Source organism: Oryctolagus cuniculus, chromosome 9, assembly GCF_964237555.1.
Source record: "Oryctolagus cuniculus chromosome 9, mOryCun1.1, whole genome shotgun sequence".
NCBI lineage: Eukaryota > Metazoa > Chordata > Mammalia > Lagomorpha > Leporidae > Oryctolagus > Oryctolagus cuniculus.
In genome coordinates, this window is record NC_091440.1 from 81,103,644 (window position 1) to 81,122,348 (window position 18,705).

The following is an 18,705-nucleotide window of genomic DNA, read 5'->3' on the forward strand; positions in this document are numbered from 1 at the left end:
TAGCTGAAGGCCTCCAAATGAGAAATGAGACAATCACCTTTGGACTGTGCTGTGAAAAGTTGTTTAGATGGAGAGGATGCTGCAGGCCAGGATTATAGCCAGTTTTTTACTGTAGAGGATCCAGAGAGAGGTGGTGAGGGCTTAGACTAAGGGAATGAGAGTGGGGGGAACAGACTGGAAAATCATTTCCAAGTTGGGTCTTGGTGACATGTATGGAGTGGAGGCAGCAGGATCCAATGATTCAATTCATTTCGGAAAGAAATGCTGATCCTAGATTAGAGTCTTGGTGGGCCCAAAGGCCATCTCTGTGGGGGAATGCAAGCCCTCATCTCTCAGGGGCTGCAGATTCAGACATGGGTAAGGTCAATGCGTGAGGTGCAAACGTCACATTTCTATCCGGAGGAGTTCCGTAGGTGATTTGCTGCTAAATACAATGGGAGATGACGGTGAGGGTGCTATTGCCATTGAGCTTCAGAAGGGGAGATTTGGAAATAATGGCCCCAGGGCTCACTAAGTGCCCTTTAGGGCAGGGTGAGTTTCTTTGTGAAGAGGAAGGCTTCATTTGGAAACTGGTCATTAAACCCTCTTTGTAAATAGGTCAGGGAAAGCTTCTTAGAGAGACAGGAATGATTCAGAGGCCTTGTGAAAATGAAAAGGAAGAGGGTGGGTAAGTTGAGAAAAGGTCCTGTGGCCACTGAGGAGGTAAGGAAATATAAGACAGCGAGCCGCGGTGGCAGGAGCCAGGAGAGGTGTTAAGAAGCCAAGCAGCCTGCGAGGAGTGGAGGACAGACAGACAGACAGGACGTGCTTGCCGGTGCTCAGCTCACCCGGAGTCCCCGGGCACCCACACTGCCCATCATGAGCAACTGCCTTGATGTCTTGCAGGGTGAAGACTCAGATGAGGAAGATCTCTGTATCAGCAACAAATGGACTTTCCAAAGAACCAGCCGCAGGTGGTCTCGCGTGGACGACCTGCACACCCTGTTCCCCGGAGGAGACAGAAATGGGTCGCTGGGAGGCCCTAGGATGAGAAACACGACCAGCAGCGAGAGCGTCCTCACAGACCTGAGCGAGCCCGAGGTCTGCTCCATCCACAGCGAAAGTAGCGGAGGCAGCGAGGGCCGCAGCCAGTCCGGCCAGTACGGGGCTGACAGCCCGGTCATGCTGGAGGCCACGCTGGTCAGCAGCAGCCTCCCCCAGTCCCGAGAAGGCCTCAGCCACCCTTTCCACACCAGGAATGAGAAACCTGGCAGGGCCAGGGCCAAGTCGTTTTTGAAACGCATGGAAACGCTGCGCACCAAGGGATCCCACGCACGGCTTAAGGGGCCGGTGCGGACAGGCGGCCTGGTCATCAGCGGGCCTGTGTTGCAACAGGAGCCGGAGTCCTTTAAGGCCATGCAGTGCGTCCAGATCCCAAACGGACACCTCCAGACCTCGTCCCCTGCTGCCTGCCAGAAAGGGCTGCCGGGCTCTGGCAAATCGAGCGGGGACAGCAGCCCCTCGGAAAACAGCAGCAGCGGGGTGAGCACGCCTTGCCTGAAGGAGCGGAAATGCCACCAGGAGGCCAACAAGCGCGGGGGCATGTACCTGGAGGACCTGGATGTGCTGGCAGGGACAGTGCTGCGGGAGGCGGGGGACCAGAACCACACGCACGGGTTTCACTCCCAAGAGAACTTGCTGGTGCATATCCCCAAGGATCACAAACCAGGAACGTTCCCCAAGGCACTTTCCATCGAGAGCCTGTCGCCCACAGACAGCAACAATGGGGTTAACTGGAGGACCGGGAGCATCTCCCTGGGCAGACAGCAGGGCCCAGGGGCCAGGGAGCCGCGGCTCATGGCGCCCTGCCACAGAGCAAGCCGAGTCAGCATCTACGACAACGTGCCCGGCTCCCATTTGTACGCAAGCACAGGGGACTTGCTGGACCTGGAGAAAGATGACCTCTTCCCCCACCTGGATGACATCCTGCAGCAAGTCAGCGGGCTCCAGGAGGTGGTGGACGACTGGTCAAAGCATGTGTTGCCAGAGCTGCAAACTCAGGATGCGCTGGCTGGGGAGCCCGGCTTAGCACCCTTTCCATCTCCTAATCAGATCACCTTGGACTTCGAAGGCAACTCGGTCTCTGAGGGTCGGACCACGCCTAGCGATGTAGAAAGAGACGGCGGGTCTCTGAATGACTCTGAGGTCCCTGGAGTCAGAGAGAGGAGGGATTCTGGTGTGGGAGCCTCTCTGACCAGGCCAAACAGGTGAGTGACATGCTTTGGTGAAATCAACTGTCATCTGTTCTGTAGCAATTGTGCCTGGCTTAGTGTTCAAACAGACACTGAAAAAGGCTTATGCTGCTGTCGATGGTTTATGTGGTCAGGAATTATTTAACAGAAATTTGTATTTTGTATCAGTATCATGTTGATTGAACCCCTGCAAACTCACATTCATTTCTCTCCTTAGTCTTTATTTAGACCTTAGTTTTATTTAAAAAAAAAAAAAAAAAGTCTGAGCTTCTTACATGTGAGGCACTGTATGTGGAGAACCATGGGTGCTGGGAGCCCAGTTCAGGTGCACAGTTGGGGTATGGCCTTGCAGTGGTATTAATTCCATTGTCTTGTCTCCACTTTTACACTTCTTTTCATCTCATGAGAAATTCCTGAGATCTAAGATGTGTCCTTTTGAAGTTAATTTTTGCTTCAAAATGTCAATTATAAAAGACATAGAAGCTGATTGACAAAGACCCTTTCAGAAGCACCCTAGAAAAATGTCTGTGGGAGGGCATGGCTGGTGGAAGCAACACCCCCATGTGTGCTGCTGGGGTCTGGGTGAGGCAGGGCTGTGTGCGGGGGCTCCCTGATGGGTCAGCACCTTCTGGCCTCTCAGCTGCACCTGCCCCCTTCACGTTCCATCTCAACACAGAGCAAGGCTTGGAGCTGGGAGGCATGGAAGGCACTGTGGAAAAATTCTGCAGCCCCAAACCTTGGAGAGCTCTCCAATTCTATCTCTTTATCTTTCTCGTACTTTCTCTCTCTGTGTGTGTCTCTCTCTCTGTCTCTCTCTCTCTCTCTCTCACACACACACACACACACACACACTCACACACATAGGGTGTCAGTGACTCTCAACCCTTTGGGAATGAACTTGAAAATAAACAAATAAGCAAAATTTATTATCCCACTTCTTTAAACCTCCTAACGAAACAAGCAGAAAATAAGACTTCTTCCAGATTTGTCCAACTTGGAAAAAAAAATTCACTTCCTATGTTTATTCTGCACACTTGTGTCTCCAGTTCCTTTTGCTCTGTGATTTTCTTGGCTCAGAAGCGATTTTGATTAACTACTTATACACGGGTGGTATCTTGGGTTTTCCAATAACAAGTCCCCTTGGTGACTGGCTTCTCTGATGGTCTTTCCGGTCAAGGCGACTGCGATGGAACAGCTTCCAGCTCTCACACCAGCCCCAGCCCTCACCGGCGTCGCCCCACATAAGCAACCAGACGGCCGGCCAGCTGAACCTGCTCCAGCGCTTCTCACTGCTTCGCCTCACAGCCATCATGGAGAAGCACTCCATGTCCAACAAACACGGCTGGACATGGTGCGTAGCACGTTCCGGAGAGGGGATCGTTTATCCTAGAGCTAAGTATGTGATGGCAAACGCTTCCCTATTTCCTTTCTGATTTCTGAAGAGTCCATTCACTGTCTGCGCTGACTAGCGCTGCCCCCTGGGCTGCTGCAGCCCGGATGTGATGCAGCCCACAGGAAGCCTTGCTTTATTTGTAGCTCTCAGTTGGTTTTCAGGGAAGGCAGTCAGGCTCCGAGAAAGAAAAAAAAAAGACAAGTAAAGGGTGATGAATTGTGAACAGAGGAATTACAAATACACTTGCCATAAAATAACTCGAAAGTTTGCAAAGAAACATCTGTCACTTATACCTTTTAGCCTGAGGCAGAGTTCAGCCCTTAGAACACTGATTCCTTCAAAGGACATTTAATTCCTCACATACATTTCTGCTGGTATTTTCATTGGCAGATAAAAACAAGGATACATAGTCAGCCTTGGTTACTAAAGACTGACAAAAGCATTCTGTTGGAACTTGAATGTGGATCTATTGTAGATGGTTTGGTAGGTTTGAAAAATATAAAATGTTTCAATAATGTTTTGATGTTATATATCATGTGTATAGAACAATCGATGTGCTTGTATAAGACTATTTTAGAAGGTTCTAACTCGCGTGATTAAATCAATATATGTTGTGTATTAGAATTCCCTTTCAAAGTACAAGTGACTCTAAGAAACTAAGGATTTAGCTGAGAAAAGTGATTCCTCTTGCTTTCCCTCTTTCTCTCCTTCTCTTGTAATTTTGACTTGTATTCCGTTTTGTTTGGTTGGGATTTTGAAGTGTTCATCACTTGAGAGAGAGGTCAGTCACTGTTCAATTAGGAAGTTGTCCGCTTGCCTTGAAAACAGAACTACAAACACAATCTGCCAACCCGAATCCTGCTGTTTAACAGAAATAACCCGCGGGCAAGGGCCACACAGAGGGACTGCCTCGCTCCCTGATTAGCTTACAGTGAATGCGGAATCCCTCCTGGGCCTGCTGGACGGCCCAACCATAGCTTGGCTTCCTCTAACTTGCTCCCACAGCCTCTCCCCACAGTGCACCCTGGGGGCTTGCATGACCTGCTTTATGTGAATTCTAGGTCTGTTCCAAAGTTCATGAAGAGGATGAAGGTTCCGGATTACAAAGACAAGGCTGTCTTTGGTGTTCCCCTCATAGTCCACGTCCAGAGAACAGGACAGCCTCTGCCCCAGAGCATTCAGCAAGCACTGAGATACCTGCGCAGCAACTGCCTCGATCAGGTAGGCCTGCAGATCCCAAACAGGGCTTGGGCTCGCGGAGTTGATCAGACCAGGTCGGTGCGGCCCAGTATCAGGCAACACGGGCCTCACCAAAAGTAAAAGGCATGGTGATCTTCAGATGTTAAGATTTAATCTGACCAGGCTGCATCCTTCTCAGACTTTCTGAGGTTGTTTGGTCTTTGGCTGACACCCTGGAGAAACCACAGGAAGTTAGTGTTTATAATTTGTAGCTGTACCATCTAATTTGCATACCTGAAAACCGAGAAGTGAAGCTATGCATTGCATTCCCTTTATATTATTGTCCCAATGCTGCCACTGATTTTAAAGCAATCTTTTATCCCTGTTATATCATTTTTTAAGAAAACTTGGTTTTTAGGTCTCCCCTTATTCATTCTTCTTTTTATTAAACAACAAAATGACCAGGAAAACGAAAGCCAGATTTATTTATGTCTTTTCAAAATGTGTACGTAAAATATGAAAACAGTATCAAGTAAAGAAAGTGTCCTGTCCTCTTAAGAGCTATTGAGAAGCTCAAGCTGAGATCATTTTCTGGGGCCCATCGTACTCGTAGGCTGTGCTAAGCCCAGAGTATGGCCCGTCCTAGAATTTACCAAGCAAAGCCATTGCTGCTCCAGATCCACACCCATTCATCTCTTAGATACTGTGTCCAAAGTAAAAGCTGTGTTCTTGTTTGATAAACTGCATTCTTGAGTAATGGAGGTATTTTCAGGTGACTGTTTTATGGTAGGCCTTTCAGTCATGTTCTTTAACACCACATGGAGAATCTATACCAACCTCAGAGCATTTGTACTACTTCCCATTGGACTTGGCTCAGCAGATAGGAATAAGCTAAGCTATGTGAATTCAGAGATTCTGGCCATTGATGCCGTTGGAGACCCCAACACTGGACCCCGCCCAAGAGTCAAGATGGTCTCTTGATAACTCAGATACCAACTGTCTGTGGAACAAAATCAGAATTAACTTCTTCATTTAACATCATCCTTGGTTGCCCTGAATGCACAACATCCTTGGTCCCGTCCTACTTCTAACATAGAGAGTGTAAGATAAACATGTTTCCATATTTAAGTGCCATAGAGACGTGGTGGCTGTTACTGCTGTGAAGATAGATGACTGTTGAGAAATGGCCTTGAGAGTATCTAGTCTCCTGTTCCTCAGAAACAAGGCAACTACACTGCTTTAAAACCAGGTGCTCATCTTTCTTCTGATGCTCCAACATTAATGGGCTTGTGAATGACACACCAATAGAACAAACCAAGGGATTTGAGACTTAAGCATAAATTCTTATTTTTTTTTTTTTTGGAGAGTTGACCATAAACTCACATTAATCAAGGTTCATATTTTGAGTGTTTAAATGAGAAAAACATTCAGAGAGGTAGACATATGTGAATATGAGGAAATAACCACTCTAATCTCTCATCCAGTGCTACAATTATAACAACCAAGTCCCCTGACGTAGGACTTTCTGACATCAATTATACTTTGGTTGGTTTGTTGGTACACAACTAACATTGTTTTGTGGAGGGTAGCCTTGATTCACACACATTTTTCCAGACTTCTCAATTTTCAGAAAGAGATATATCTCATTCATCCACCCTCTTGGCTCTTAGAGTTTTAGATTCTGCCCTTTACCAAGCACAGAGAATATTTTACTCCAGAAAAATGGCCAGCTAATGCTTATCAGCAAAAGTGCCATTAAGAGAAAACAGTGTTTGTTCAGGGGTGCCTGAAGGAAATGCAGTCATCTGGGCCATTAGTTTAATAACAATAACATTTCTTGGCTGCCCAGCGTGTTTCAGGCAATCGTACTAAGTGTTCTGCATTCATTGCCTCATTGAATGCTACACCCACCCTGGCAGTGTCATCCCCCAGGTCTCAGTCATGGAGCCAATGCTCACTCCCAAATCTGTAGAATCCCTGGGCACACATTTTTAACCACTCCACTCCACTCTGCCACTCATTAAAACTGCTCTTCCCCAGTGGAGTTTGAGGTAATGCCCTCTCTAGCACTGCCGGGTACTTTAAGAGTGACCCTACACAGCCCACTAATGAGTGCACTGTCAGGATCTTGTTGATGATGTTGGTCACTATGTTACATAGTGTCTTTTCCGTGAGAATGGGAAGAAGCATTTTTTTTCTCTGGCTGCAGCACCTGAAAGCCTTGTTTCTTTTGGACAGTTGGTCTGTTTTATATATTATGGACAGTAGACTCATTCAGCTGGGTGTGTTTTCCTCTTGCACGGACTACTAGAAAGCTTGGAGCCAAATGTGTGTTCTGCCATTATAAACTTACAAGGCACTTTGAAAAGTTCATGGACATGGAATTAAAAGATAAGGTTATTTTGATGCAAAACAATTGAAATCCAGGCATACAAGGTATCATCAAAAAGTTTATGAGAGAGGCTGGTGTTGTGGAATAGCTGGTGGAGCTGCCTCTCACAATGCCAGCATCCTATATGGACACTCGTTCATGTCCCAGCTGCTCCACTTCCAATCCAGCTCCGTGCTAATGGCCTGGGAAAAGCAGCAGAGGATGGCTCAGGCACCTGTGCCCCTGCTACCTATGCGGGAGACCTGGAAGAAGCCCCTGGCTTCCTGGCTTCAGCCCAGCTCAGCCCCGGCCATTGCCACCATCTGGGAAGTGTAAACAATGAATGAAAGGTCTCTCTCTCTCTCTCTCTTTCTATAACTCTAACTTTCAAATAAATAAATCTTTTTAAAAAAAGATAGGAAATCAGGCATGTAAATGGTTAGAGTTTCCTCTTTCCTACCTCTTAAAAAATTTCATGAGAAATAAGTGTTTTTTAAAAATTATACATGAATTTTAAGTATTTTTGCATCAAAATGAACATTTTTTATTTCATTTCCATGAACTCTGTGAAGTACTTTCCTATGTAATTTTTTGGTCTTTGTTTTCCACATCAGCCTCACTTCTAGTATCAGCTAGCCTTTTCTATATTTATTTTCCTTTTGCTATAATTTGCTTAGAAATTATCTTTAACTTAATTGTATTTTGTAGATCACTGTAAGATATTGTAGATTCTTTCTTGAACAAGATTGGGTATAAATAAATAAATTGCCCATACCTCTGTTCTACTCACTGCCAAGCCGTTAGTGTAGGATGGAAAATGTTCCTGCCCTCCACAGATTCGGAATGATGTGTAGCACCGTTTTTCTGCAATCCTTGGATCCAGTCTCCCTTTTGAAGCAAAAGCCGTATATGTGAATAGAAAGTGGGCATCAAAACCTTCTCAACTGTTGCTCATGGAAATATTCCCAGTGTCCACCCCAAGTCTCTCTTTTTTTAATCCAGAAGAATGTCATGCTGTAAAGGCACATGCATTGTATGGGCACAGCTTTAAAGAAAAAAGACTCCTTTCAAGGACATAAATGCTGATTCTAAATGTAACCAAAGTGAATGAGGTGACACTTTGTTTCAGTGACATGTGAGAATGTGCAGGATGTAGGATGTCGCAGGGACTTTCACCGTAGCCACTTTCTGCCTTTCAGACCTCCCATTCCAGCAGGGTTTCCCGGTGTGTGTCACTCTCCTTCCCTGGCACACAGTGGGAGCACAGGCAGGTGCCACGCTTCTGGTCCACAGGGAAAAGGAAGGAAACGGGAAAACTAGAAACACAGAAAGAAGAATCTGAGAACACTGGGCTCAGGAGGACTGTCCTAGAGATTTGGGAGTGAATCGAAGCTCTTGGATCAGGAAAGGGGGGGAATAAAGAGTGAAAAGGAAGGAGAAAAACAGAAGACAGAAATTCCTTCTTTACCAACAAGTCCTTGGGATTTGAGTCTGCACAGTGCCTTGAGATCTCAGCCTGAGAATCCTAGCAACCTCTTCTCCCGAGGAGGCATCCTGCAGTGAGCCGTACACCTTCTACCCCTGCTGAGCCCTCATCTCAGACCCGTCGCACACAGTGGAACCCAGGGCCCAGAGTCACTTCCTGGGCTCCCTGGTGCAGAGCAGTTTATGTATGGTGAAGCGCAGTGCATCCATTTCCCCCCTCGCAGATGGCTGGAGACAAAATGAGGAAGTTTAGCCTTCAATTATGACCCATTTGTATTCAGACATAGCAGTGTGTGTGAGGAGCCTTGCTTTGTCATCTGAGCTTTTATTTCTGCCCTAAATCAACTGTGCAAAGAAGGATGGGGTACACCAGGCTTCTGATGAATAATGAAGCCACTGCAGTGGGGCGCGAAACCTGTCTGCTGCAAAGCAGAGCCCGCCGCACAGGCAGCTGACAAATCTTTCTGAATAAAGCCAACCTTTCTTCATTAGCTGTGCACATCTCTAAAGAAGAGGAAATGGAAATCCTGATAAACATCATTAAGTCCTGAAAGGATTAGCATAAACAGGATGCCACGGAGGAGATTTGATATTATTTAGATGAAATTTGAATTCTAATGCAGCACTCATGCCCGACCGCTCCTTCTAATGGAGCAGTAAGTTTTAAAAGCCTAATTATGCTGGGAAGACACTTCATGCTCAGTACGAGCGTGCTCCGCCCCACTGTCTGCTCATCATCAAGCCCACAGCCTACCTCAGATAAAATGAGGGGCGCTCTGGGAGCGGCAATTCGAAGTCCATCTCAAGTTCTCACTTTCTCCTAGCTGGATTTTTAGGTAGAACACAAAAGAGACAGGGGAGTAAACCAGATCAGAAGATCCCTCTTCAGTCTTGCTTTTATCGTTAGAAGGAGAGAGAGAGAGATCATGCGGAAGAAAAATGCTTATAAAATGAATTTCGTTCAGCACCCTCCGTTGTCCCTTTTGAGGATGAGATCTGTTACATAGGCTGTAAGGCCCAATATAAAATGCAAAAAAAATTTATTTTTACAATGTGGGATTCCTTGTTCATAAATTACTGCGATTTTTCGAAACAGTGAGCACTAACTGTGTGACTGCCCAGGTTACCCAACAACTGATGACAGACAAGGAAGCAATCAAAAAACATTCACAGACAACAGCTTTACCCACTAATCCACAACCCTGGCCCCTGTTCTCCATTTTTCACTTGGAAAAGAACTTTAGTTCAAAATGCAAAATTCATCCCTTCTTTGAAAATTTTTTGAAGAAGAAATTATCTGGGGCAGTCACTCATGCCACTGCGCAGTTGGAAGCCACCCTCTGGTTTCAGGGCCTCTACACCCTTAGAAGGACCTTCTGTTTACTATGGCCAGGGTCTGCCCACCACAGTAAGTGGCTCCAAGAATAGGAAATTCATGATCCAACACAACAATAACAAAAACCAGTGATTTCCAGGGTCGTTCCTTCATCAACTCCCCAAGAAAGACGGGCTTCTTTCTATGGCTTCTTTCTTCCGGCCTCAGCTGCTCCATCTGGAAACGACAACCTTCCCTTTATTTGGTTTTGGGAAAGAAATTTCCTTCAGTGCTTCCAACAAAAATCCCCAGAACCCAGCAAAATTTCCCAGGTCTTCTGGAAGTCAAGGGTGGGGCGGGAAGGTTATTGTCAGAGGTTGAGGCGGAACCCCGCCAACCCTGTGGACATCCTGTAAGCTCCAAGTTAGAAAAAGCAGCTCGGAGACTGCCGCTGGAGAACTCCAGAGATGTCTCAAATCATTAAAATCACAATATTTGCCAAAAGGAGGCAGAAACTTGGTAACTGAATAATACCAAGAAAACATGGCTGGGATGTATGTGACACGGAGACAGAGCCTGGGGACACAGCAGACAGAAGAGGAATGTGCTCGACAATTCAAACACAAGCACTCGTCTGCTTTCTTCTTTTTATAGATTCCAATCAATATTTCTCTGCTGGCTTAAGAAAAAAAAAAAAGGAATTCTTCTCAAGTGGAATAATACTGACTCACATGAGGATAAATGTTTGTGAGTCACACTTAAGAATTCACCTGCGGGGCATTTAGCTTCTGAGAACTCCCCGTGCAGGCCTATGGTGTACACAAACCTGGGCCTCCTTCCAGAATTGAAGAAGTCAGGCATAGAAATCAACTGGAGATGCATCTTCCCGCAGTAATCACCCCTCTGACAGCTTGCATGTTTCTCTCACGGTGCTTGCGTTCTTCTCGTGCACTTTGAAGAAATTCAGAGGAGCTGCAAGATGAAGGGAGATAAATGTTAGAATCTTCACGAAGAGTCGGCTAAGAAAGTCTTGTCGTTTCTAGACATTCCAAACTTGAAGAATACCAAAGACAGTAATTAACGTTTGAAGAGGCAATATGCCTGCATACCCTCATCTGCCGGGTTAGGGTGTTAAGCCATGGAATGCAGACATTTTACTAAGATTTCTCTTTCGGCCACAAAAAGTAGCAGCAGGGAATTTTTCGTGTGAGCCATTCGGCTGACGTATACAAAAACCCAAGTCTTCTCTAATGGCTTGGAATTCTTCCCTTGCTATTCTTGCAGTTTAAAAGAATTAGAGCTGCTTTCAATTTTGAAGTAGCAGCAGTTAAGAGAGCCTGTGTCAGACCCTGGCCTTAGGTCAAGGCCTGCCTGGCACACAGAGCAGCTGGTGAGGTGGCCTCCATCCACGCCTCCCTTCAGGCATGGAGTGCCACTGCTTGCCTGTCCAGCCGCTCACTTCATGTTCTCACCTTGCTCTGCTCTGCAGAAGTGGCCTAACTCGTGAGCCACTGTAGAATGAGGCATGGGGAGATGGAGGGTGATGGATCCAGCGATGAGCAACTCAACACCCTACAGGTGTTTCAAAAGAGCAAACACGGTATTTCACTCTAAGCCGGGGCTCCCAGGAATGCTCAGTTCTTTTTGGACAGAGGCAGGGCCCTACAGCTTAGCCTGCTCCCACTATTCCAGCAGCTTCCTTCTTGCCATGAATATTCTGCTTACCTCATTCATTCCTTGTCGAGCCGTTATCTCCTTGACTTGTAATTGCTCCATGTCAAACGGGGGAGGTCTCTAAGCCCCTTGGATTAAAGAAAGTCATTCTAGGCCGGCGCTGTGGCTCACTAGGCTAATCCTCCGCCTTGCGGCGCTGGCACACCAGGTTCTAGTCCCAGTCAGGGTGCCGGATTCTGTCCCGGTTGCCCCTCTTCCAGGCCAGCTCTCTGCTGTGGCCCGGGAGTGCAGTGGAGGATGGCCCAAGTGCTTGGGCCCTGTACCCCATGGGAGACCAGAAGCACCTGGCTCCTGCCTTCAGATCAGTGCGCTGCACCGGCCGCAGCGGCCATTGGAGGGTGAACCAACGGCAAAGGAAGATCTTTCTCTCTGTCTCTCTCTCTCACTGTCCACTCTGCCTGTCAAAAAAAAAAAAAAAATCTTAAAAAAAGTCATTCTATGACAATGTCTTCAAATCTGAAAAAAAAGTTACCCAAGAGTCATTTTCACAACAGCCAAAGCTTAGACACCCGATAAACTAGGCAAGTAGAGTAGAAGCGCCAGGCATGATATGAAGAGCATCCATTGGAGTTGCCAAGGAAGCCAAAGAAGGGAAAGCAAAGAAGACCCTTAAAATCAAAATGCATGCCTGTGATGTTATTTTATTTCCTGAACGTGTTCTCCACAGAGCTCTTCCTCAGAGGGACACTGGCAACAGTCGCCTTTCTAGGATCCTCCCATCCACCGTCCACATTATTTCCACGGAAGCTTCCATTGACCCCGTGGAAGAGTGAGCACCACAGCGCAGGGAGTTTTGTCTGCTCTGCTCGCTAACTGCTACTAGGAACTCTTGAATATTCCTGATATGTAGTGTAGTGGGTATTTAGTTCCTACTTCTTGTAGGCATACCATGATGACATGATGACAACGTGGTAAGACTCTACAGGCCACAAAGCTCATCCACATGCGTGTCTTCATTTAGTCCCCACAGCAGCCCTGTGAACTGGAGCATTCTCCTTGTCTTCACGTTCTGGGAGACAACAATGTTCAGTTATGACCTAAAGTAACTACGCTAGTAACCCAGAATGTACTAGTTGGAAGGCAGTTCCAGTCCAGGTAGCCCTGACCCCAGGCCTTCCCATCACATCCAGGGTACTGGGGAGAGGCGACCTGGCTAATGTGCCCTGTGGCTTTTTCAGGTGGGTCTTTTTCGCAAGTCAGGAGTGAAGTCTCGAATCCACGCCCTACGTCAAATGAACGAGCACTTCCCTGAGAACGTCAGCTACGAAGACCAGTCCGCCTACGACGTGGCAGATATGGTGAAGCAGTTCTTCCGGGACCTCCCAGAGCCACTTTTCACCAACAAGCTCAGCGAGACCTTCCTCCACATCTATCAGTGTAAGTGGAAATAATGCACATCGGTGTTCTCCGGGGAATGCACTTGTTAACAACAGAAGTCCCCCTGGCCGGTGCTGTGGTGTAGTAGGCTAAGCCTCTGCCTGCAGCAATGGCATCCCATTTGGGCGCCCGTTCGAGTCCCCGCTGTTCCTCTTCTGATCCAGCTCTTGTTTATGGCCTGGGAAAGCAGTAGAAGATGACCCAAGTGCTTGGGCCCCTGCACCTGTGTGGGAGGCCTGGAAGAAGCTCCTGGCTCCTGGCTTCAAGTCAGCCTAGCTCTGGCTGTTGTGGCCATTTGGGGAGTGAAACAGCAGATGGAAGACTTACTCTATCTGTTTCTTCCTCTGTCTGCACTGTCGCTCTCAAATTAATAGATAAAACCTTTAAAAAAAAAGGCCCCTCACCAAGTAATGCCTGAATTCATGAAGAAGTCTATGAAAGTTATAATCCTACTCTTCAAATATAACCTCTAGTCACAGTTTGATATGAGAATCTTCTGGTCAATATATTTGCCACTGAAAATGCCCCTTTTGATATCAAAATATTTCAGTAGCATCTGTGTGAGATCTAAAAATAACTCAGCATGCTTTCAAAATTTTTAAATATAAAGGGCATATAATAGAATTTATTTTGTATGCAGATATTTTTTAAAATTCCTGGAATTTTTAAAAGTGTGCATTTATTTAGGATACAGAAAAATGAAGCCGAATATTATAAAGACTAGAGAGAAGGGCCAGCCCTGTGGTGTAGATGGTTAAGCCTCCACTTAAATTTCAGTATTTTTTATATATAGGTTCAAGAGCATAATGATACTTCCCACCTACCCTCCCTCCTTCCCTGTTCTTTTAATATTTGAAATGATGTACTCTGTTAGAGGGATGTGTTTAAGAAAATCCTTCTGACAGATTGTATGAGGGAATCTCAAGAAGTTCATGGAAAAGTGGAATTAAAAGATGAATTTATGTGGGTGCAAAAAAACAGAAAGCCTTCCATAGCTTTTTCATAATATACATTTTTCTTGAACTTTTTTTTTTTTTAAAAGATTTATTTAGTTGAAAGAGTTAGAGGAGAGTCAGAGAGAGGTCTTCCATCCACTGGTTCACTCCCCAATTAGCCACAACAGCCAGAGCTGTGCCTATCATCCCATATGGGCATTGGTTCAAGTCCCAGCTGCTTTACTTCCAATCCAGCTCCCTGCTAATGTGCCTGGGAAAGCAGTAGAAGATGGCCCAAGTGCTTGGGCCCTGCACCCATGTGGGAAACCCAGAAAAAGCTCCTGGCTCCTGGCTTTGGCCTGGCATAGCCCTGACTGTTGCATTAGCAAGGAGCTGGGTGGAAGTGGAGCCAGGACTCAAACCTAGGGACTCTGATGTGGGATGCTGGTGTCCCAAGCAGATACATAACTACTATGTCAAATGTCCATTTGATCCAACTGGTGAAAAATAAGCAAATCAAATCGAGAATTAAGGTTAACTCAGTTAATTTATATTTTCACTTAGAATTTTTAAGTGGTATTACATCAGTATTTCTCTACAAAGCTACAATTAAAATAGTCACTGAAATTACAATTTTTGTTTAAAAATCCAATCTTAAAGGTAGCTGCAATTGGGTATATTGGAAGTGAGCATGTGACTTTTTTAGATGTGATAAAGATTAATAATTATTTTTGATGACCCAACCTCAATTCTTCAGAAAAAGGCAGTTAGCCTGTGGACTTTAAATTACAGCAAAGCAAATGGGCCTTGACATGAAATCAATCCAATCTGAAGATCCCTGCTATGCAGCATTCTGTACTAAATGTGTTTAAGGATTACAGAATGTTGCAAATTCCAAAAGGATTCTAATCAGTACCACTTGTAAAAACAGAATAAAGTGGTGGCCCATTAAATAAATATTATTTTGTCAAAGTGATCAGGTTAAGTTGAAATAATGATACACATTGCCAGAGCCCAAATACAGGGAGTTCGTGACGTTGTTGGTGTGAGAGAGGGGATTGCATTTTTCAATTATGCCTCTCTTATGGTTTGGAATTACCATATTCAAGTCTTTACATTTAATCGGTTCTTGAATTAAGGTTGACACTGGTCTAAGGCTAAGGCTAGATTACTCCCCAACAGATAAATGCCTTTGCCCTTTCTGAGACTCACAAGCAGGAAGCCAGATCAAAGCTTGGCTTTATTTTAGCTGAATAAACATTTGCTGAGTGTGGCTTATGTACAGGGCACCGTGCTGAGCTGCGGAGCATGGATGGGTGAGACTCACTGCTGTTAAGGCTCTTACAGTGTAAGGAGATGGGACATGAACATGGAGAGTCATGCATCTCTGAACAGCAAGGGTACCTCTTGAGAAATACATTGTTAGCACTCAGTGAGTGGACTTAACACAAACCTACAAGGTGTAGGTCAATCACTCAACATGGCCTCTGGATGCAGTCAAGAGCTGCTGTAACACGCTACTGGTGTAACAGGGCACTCTGTTTTACAGTCAAGGGTTTTTTAATGAGTAGGGACACACCCTAATGGTAAAAACACATAAATACCTAACCCAGTAACATAGCCATTTATTATTATGATTCCATATTATGTATTGTACATGTTGTCTTGTTATATTTTTATTTTTATAGATTTTTTTCAAGATTTTGTTTTATTTATTTGAAAGGCAGAGTGACACAGAGACAGAGGGAGAGACACAGAGAGATACCTTCTACCCACTGATTTACTCCCCAAATAGCCACAGGGCTGGTGCAGGCCAGGAGCCAGGAGCCAGGAACTCCACCCAGATCTCCCACGTGGGTGACAGGGATCCAAGTACTTGGGCCCTGTGTACTTCTGTTGCCTTCAAGGCATATTAACAAAGAGCTGGATCAGAAGTGAAACAACCAGGACTTGAACCCTCACTCTGATATGGGATCTGGTGTCTCGGGTGGCTGCTTAATCCACTGTGCCACGATGCCAGCCTTTGTTCATTCGCTGGCAGCACAGTAGATGTGTTGACACCAGCATCACTACAAACATGTGAGCGTGTGTCACACTATGATGTCATCATGGCTACAGCCTCACTAGGCGATAGGAATTTTTTAGCTCCATTGTAATATTACAGGATCACCATTGTATCTGTGATTCACACTGACTGAAACCTCATTATGCAGTGCATGACTGTAAGTACACCACAAGTTGGAAGAGTTCCACTGCAGGATTACAAAGACAAATTCAAGGAGTTTAGGATGAGGAGAGAGAACATGATAGACATAGTGCCAGCTGGAGGTTGACGCGTGAGGAGCAGATTCTGGGTGAAACAAGTGGCCCGAGCATGTGTCAGGAGAGCACAGGGTATTTTTCTGGATTCCACGTGTGGTAAAGGTAGTGTGACACCAAATGACTTGGAAAAATGAGTCTGAGGCCATTCAAAGAAGGGCATTGAATTGTATGCAAGGGGATCCGTCCTGATTCATTAAGGAACTGGAGACTCTTCGGGTGTGTTTGAGGACCTTGCCGGTCATGCTGCTCTCAGATGTAAAGACAGAACCAAAAATCCATCAATGAATTGTTTAAACAGTAAAGACATCTTATTATCTCAAGGGGCAAAAAATCTGGAGTCAAATAATTGCAGAGTTGAGTAATTCTCCAGTTCAGGGAAGCCAGAGCTAAAGTCAACTTTCTCCCTTGGATTGCTCCTTGAGGCCACAGTATGATTGCCACCACTTATAATTATCACATCCCCACAAAATCACCTTGAAAGACAGGAAGAGAGAGAAAGGGCTTCTCCTTGGGCATATGTCTCTTTTTATCAGCAAGATACATCTCGCTGAAGCTTTCCCTCACAATTATCTTGGTCTCATCTGCCAAAAATGGTTTATATCTTTTCCCCAAAAGAGACACTGCAAACAAGAATGGGATTACTATTTTTGGTTTAGACCAACATGATTCACCGTTGGGTCTGAGGGGGATCCCATTCCCTGAGTACTTTGCAGTGCACACCTAAACAGATGCTGTTATTTTCTTAGTGTGGAAGGAGGGGAGAATGGGAACTAGAAGGTAAACAAACTCATGCCTGCCACAATGGTGGCAGTCCATCAGACCTGTTGTTTGACCCGTGAATCTGGAAATAGTATACAAGAGTAAGGAGCTTGCAAATAATGAAGGTCTGGAGTTTACCTGCAGTGACTTCCAGCAGTCAGTAGAAATAAGACGTTCCAAGGATGGAGTCGAGAGTCAGAGTTTCCAAACCACTGCTGGGAAAAGGGAACGTTTCCTCCTCCAGGGCTCCGAAGCAGTTCTGACTTCAGCTGCTGCGTCTTGGGCTTACATCAGATGACTAATTAGGGTGGAATGTTGGTTGGGTAGGAAAATTATGTGAGAGTCCTACTGATCTACAGGAAGGAGAAAGATGGAGGGATCAAAGACAAGCCTAAGGTTTTAAGGCTTGAATATTGACAGAATATAGAAAGGGAGAGGGGAGAGGGGCGCTGCTTTGAGGGCAGGGAGGGAAGAAGGATTCAGAATTGACAGGATGTTGAGTTTGAGGGACCAGTAGCTGTCCACAGGGTCCTAATTATCATCACTTGGGCATGTAGATCTAGAATAGTTTCCTGAGAGCCACAGAAAGAGCAGGAACCTCACGAGTGTCTTGTTTAAAGTAAGAGGAGAGGCTCAGAGCTGCATGCTTAAGGTGGGGGTGAAGGCCGGCGCCGCGGCTCACTAGGCTAATCCTCCGCCTAGTGGTGCCAGGACACTGGGTTCTAGTCCCGGTCGGGGCACCGGATTCTGTCCCGGTTGCCCCTCTTCCAGGCCAGCTCTCTGCTATGGCCAGGGAGTACAGTGGAGGATGGCCCTAGTGCTTGGGCCCTGCACCCCATGGGAGACCAGGAGAAGTACCTGGCTCCTGCCATCGGATCAGTGTGGTGCGCCGGCCATTGGAGGGTGAACCAACGGCAAAGGAAGACCTTTCTCTCTGTCTCTGTCTCTCACTGTCCACTCTGCCTGTAAAAAAAAAAAAAAAAAAAAAAAAGGTGGGGGTGAATGGTTGACATTCTCAAGCATTTTAGAGGAAAATACGAGGCAGAAGCTGTTTTCTGAGGGATAAAGGAACAGATGAGTAGAAGAGAAGATGGCAGCTGATGCTTCCAAAATGATAGTATGGGAAAAAAGTGTTGGCATGGAAGAGCAGCTTAGCAATCTAAAATTGAACAGTGCATGAGGGTACTTCAAAAAATGCTTGGAAATTGAATTAAAAGATAAGCTTATTTTGGTGTAAAAATGTGGAAATCCAGACTTAATTATTTCATAATACACATTTCCCATGAACTTTTCGATGTACCATTGTATTCACACTTGACATCTTACTTGTAGCAGAATATTTAGGAGTAGTTCGGTGCTGCAAGCTGAAATTATAATACTGCTCACAAATTTGAAATCATTAATAATATTTGTTTCTAATTCAGCTAGAAAAAGGAATGGTTTTATGTAATCTGAGCAAAAAAAATGGCTATTCACTGTTAACTCCAGGTATATCTTTTTTTTAAAGATTTATTTATTTATGTGAAAGTTAGAGTTACACAGAGAGAGAAGGAGAGGCAGAGAGAGAGGTCTCCCATCCACTGGTTCACTACCCAATTGGCCAC

The 18,705-nt window shown here is 45.6% G+C and overlaps 1 protein-coding gene and 1 long non-coding RNA gene across 25 annotated transcripts in view; one reads left to right on the forward strand and one right to left on the reverse strand.

Annotated features, from left to right (window-relative positions):
* STARD13 (StAR related lipid transfer domain containing 13) overlaps positions 1 to 18,705 on the forward strand; it is a 583,995-nt gene that overhangs the window by 550,962 nt on the left and 14,328 nt on the right. For 16 of the 23 annotated variants that reach the window (XM_017350153.3, XM_070049030.1, XM_051831808.2 and 13 more), the window contains 4 exons: positions 886 to 2,246; positions 3,409 to 3,627; positions 4,686 to 4,845; positions 12,887 to 13,085. In XM_017350153.3, coding sequence (XP_017205642.2) covers positions 886 to 2,246; positions 3,409 to 3,627; positions 4,686 to 4,845; positions 12,887 to 13,085 — 1,939 coding nt within the window. The remainder of the gene's footprint in view (positions 1 to 885; positions 2,247 to 3,408; positions 3,628 to 4,685; positions 4,846 to 12,886; positions 13,086 to 18,705) is intronic. The other 7 variants (XM_070049033.1, XM_070049034.1, XM_008273541.4 and 4 more) reach the window with 1 other exon arrangement.
* LOC138843827 (uncharacterized) lies at positions 3,130 to 17,846 on the reverse strand. Of its 2 annotated transcripts, none has more exons than XR_011378841.1 (4): positions 17,240 to 17,846; positions 10,801 to 10,946; positions 7,950 to 8,062; positions 3,130 to 5,036 (listed from the first exon to the last, which is right to left on the reverse strand). It is a non-coding gene; the product is annotated as an uncharacterized lncRNA (long non-coding RNA). The 2 variants fall into 2 exon arrangements; XR_011378842.1 differs by lacking the exon at positions 17,240 to 17,846 and adding an exon at positions 11,700 to 12,121.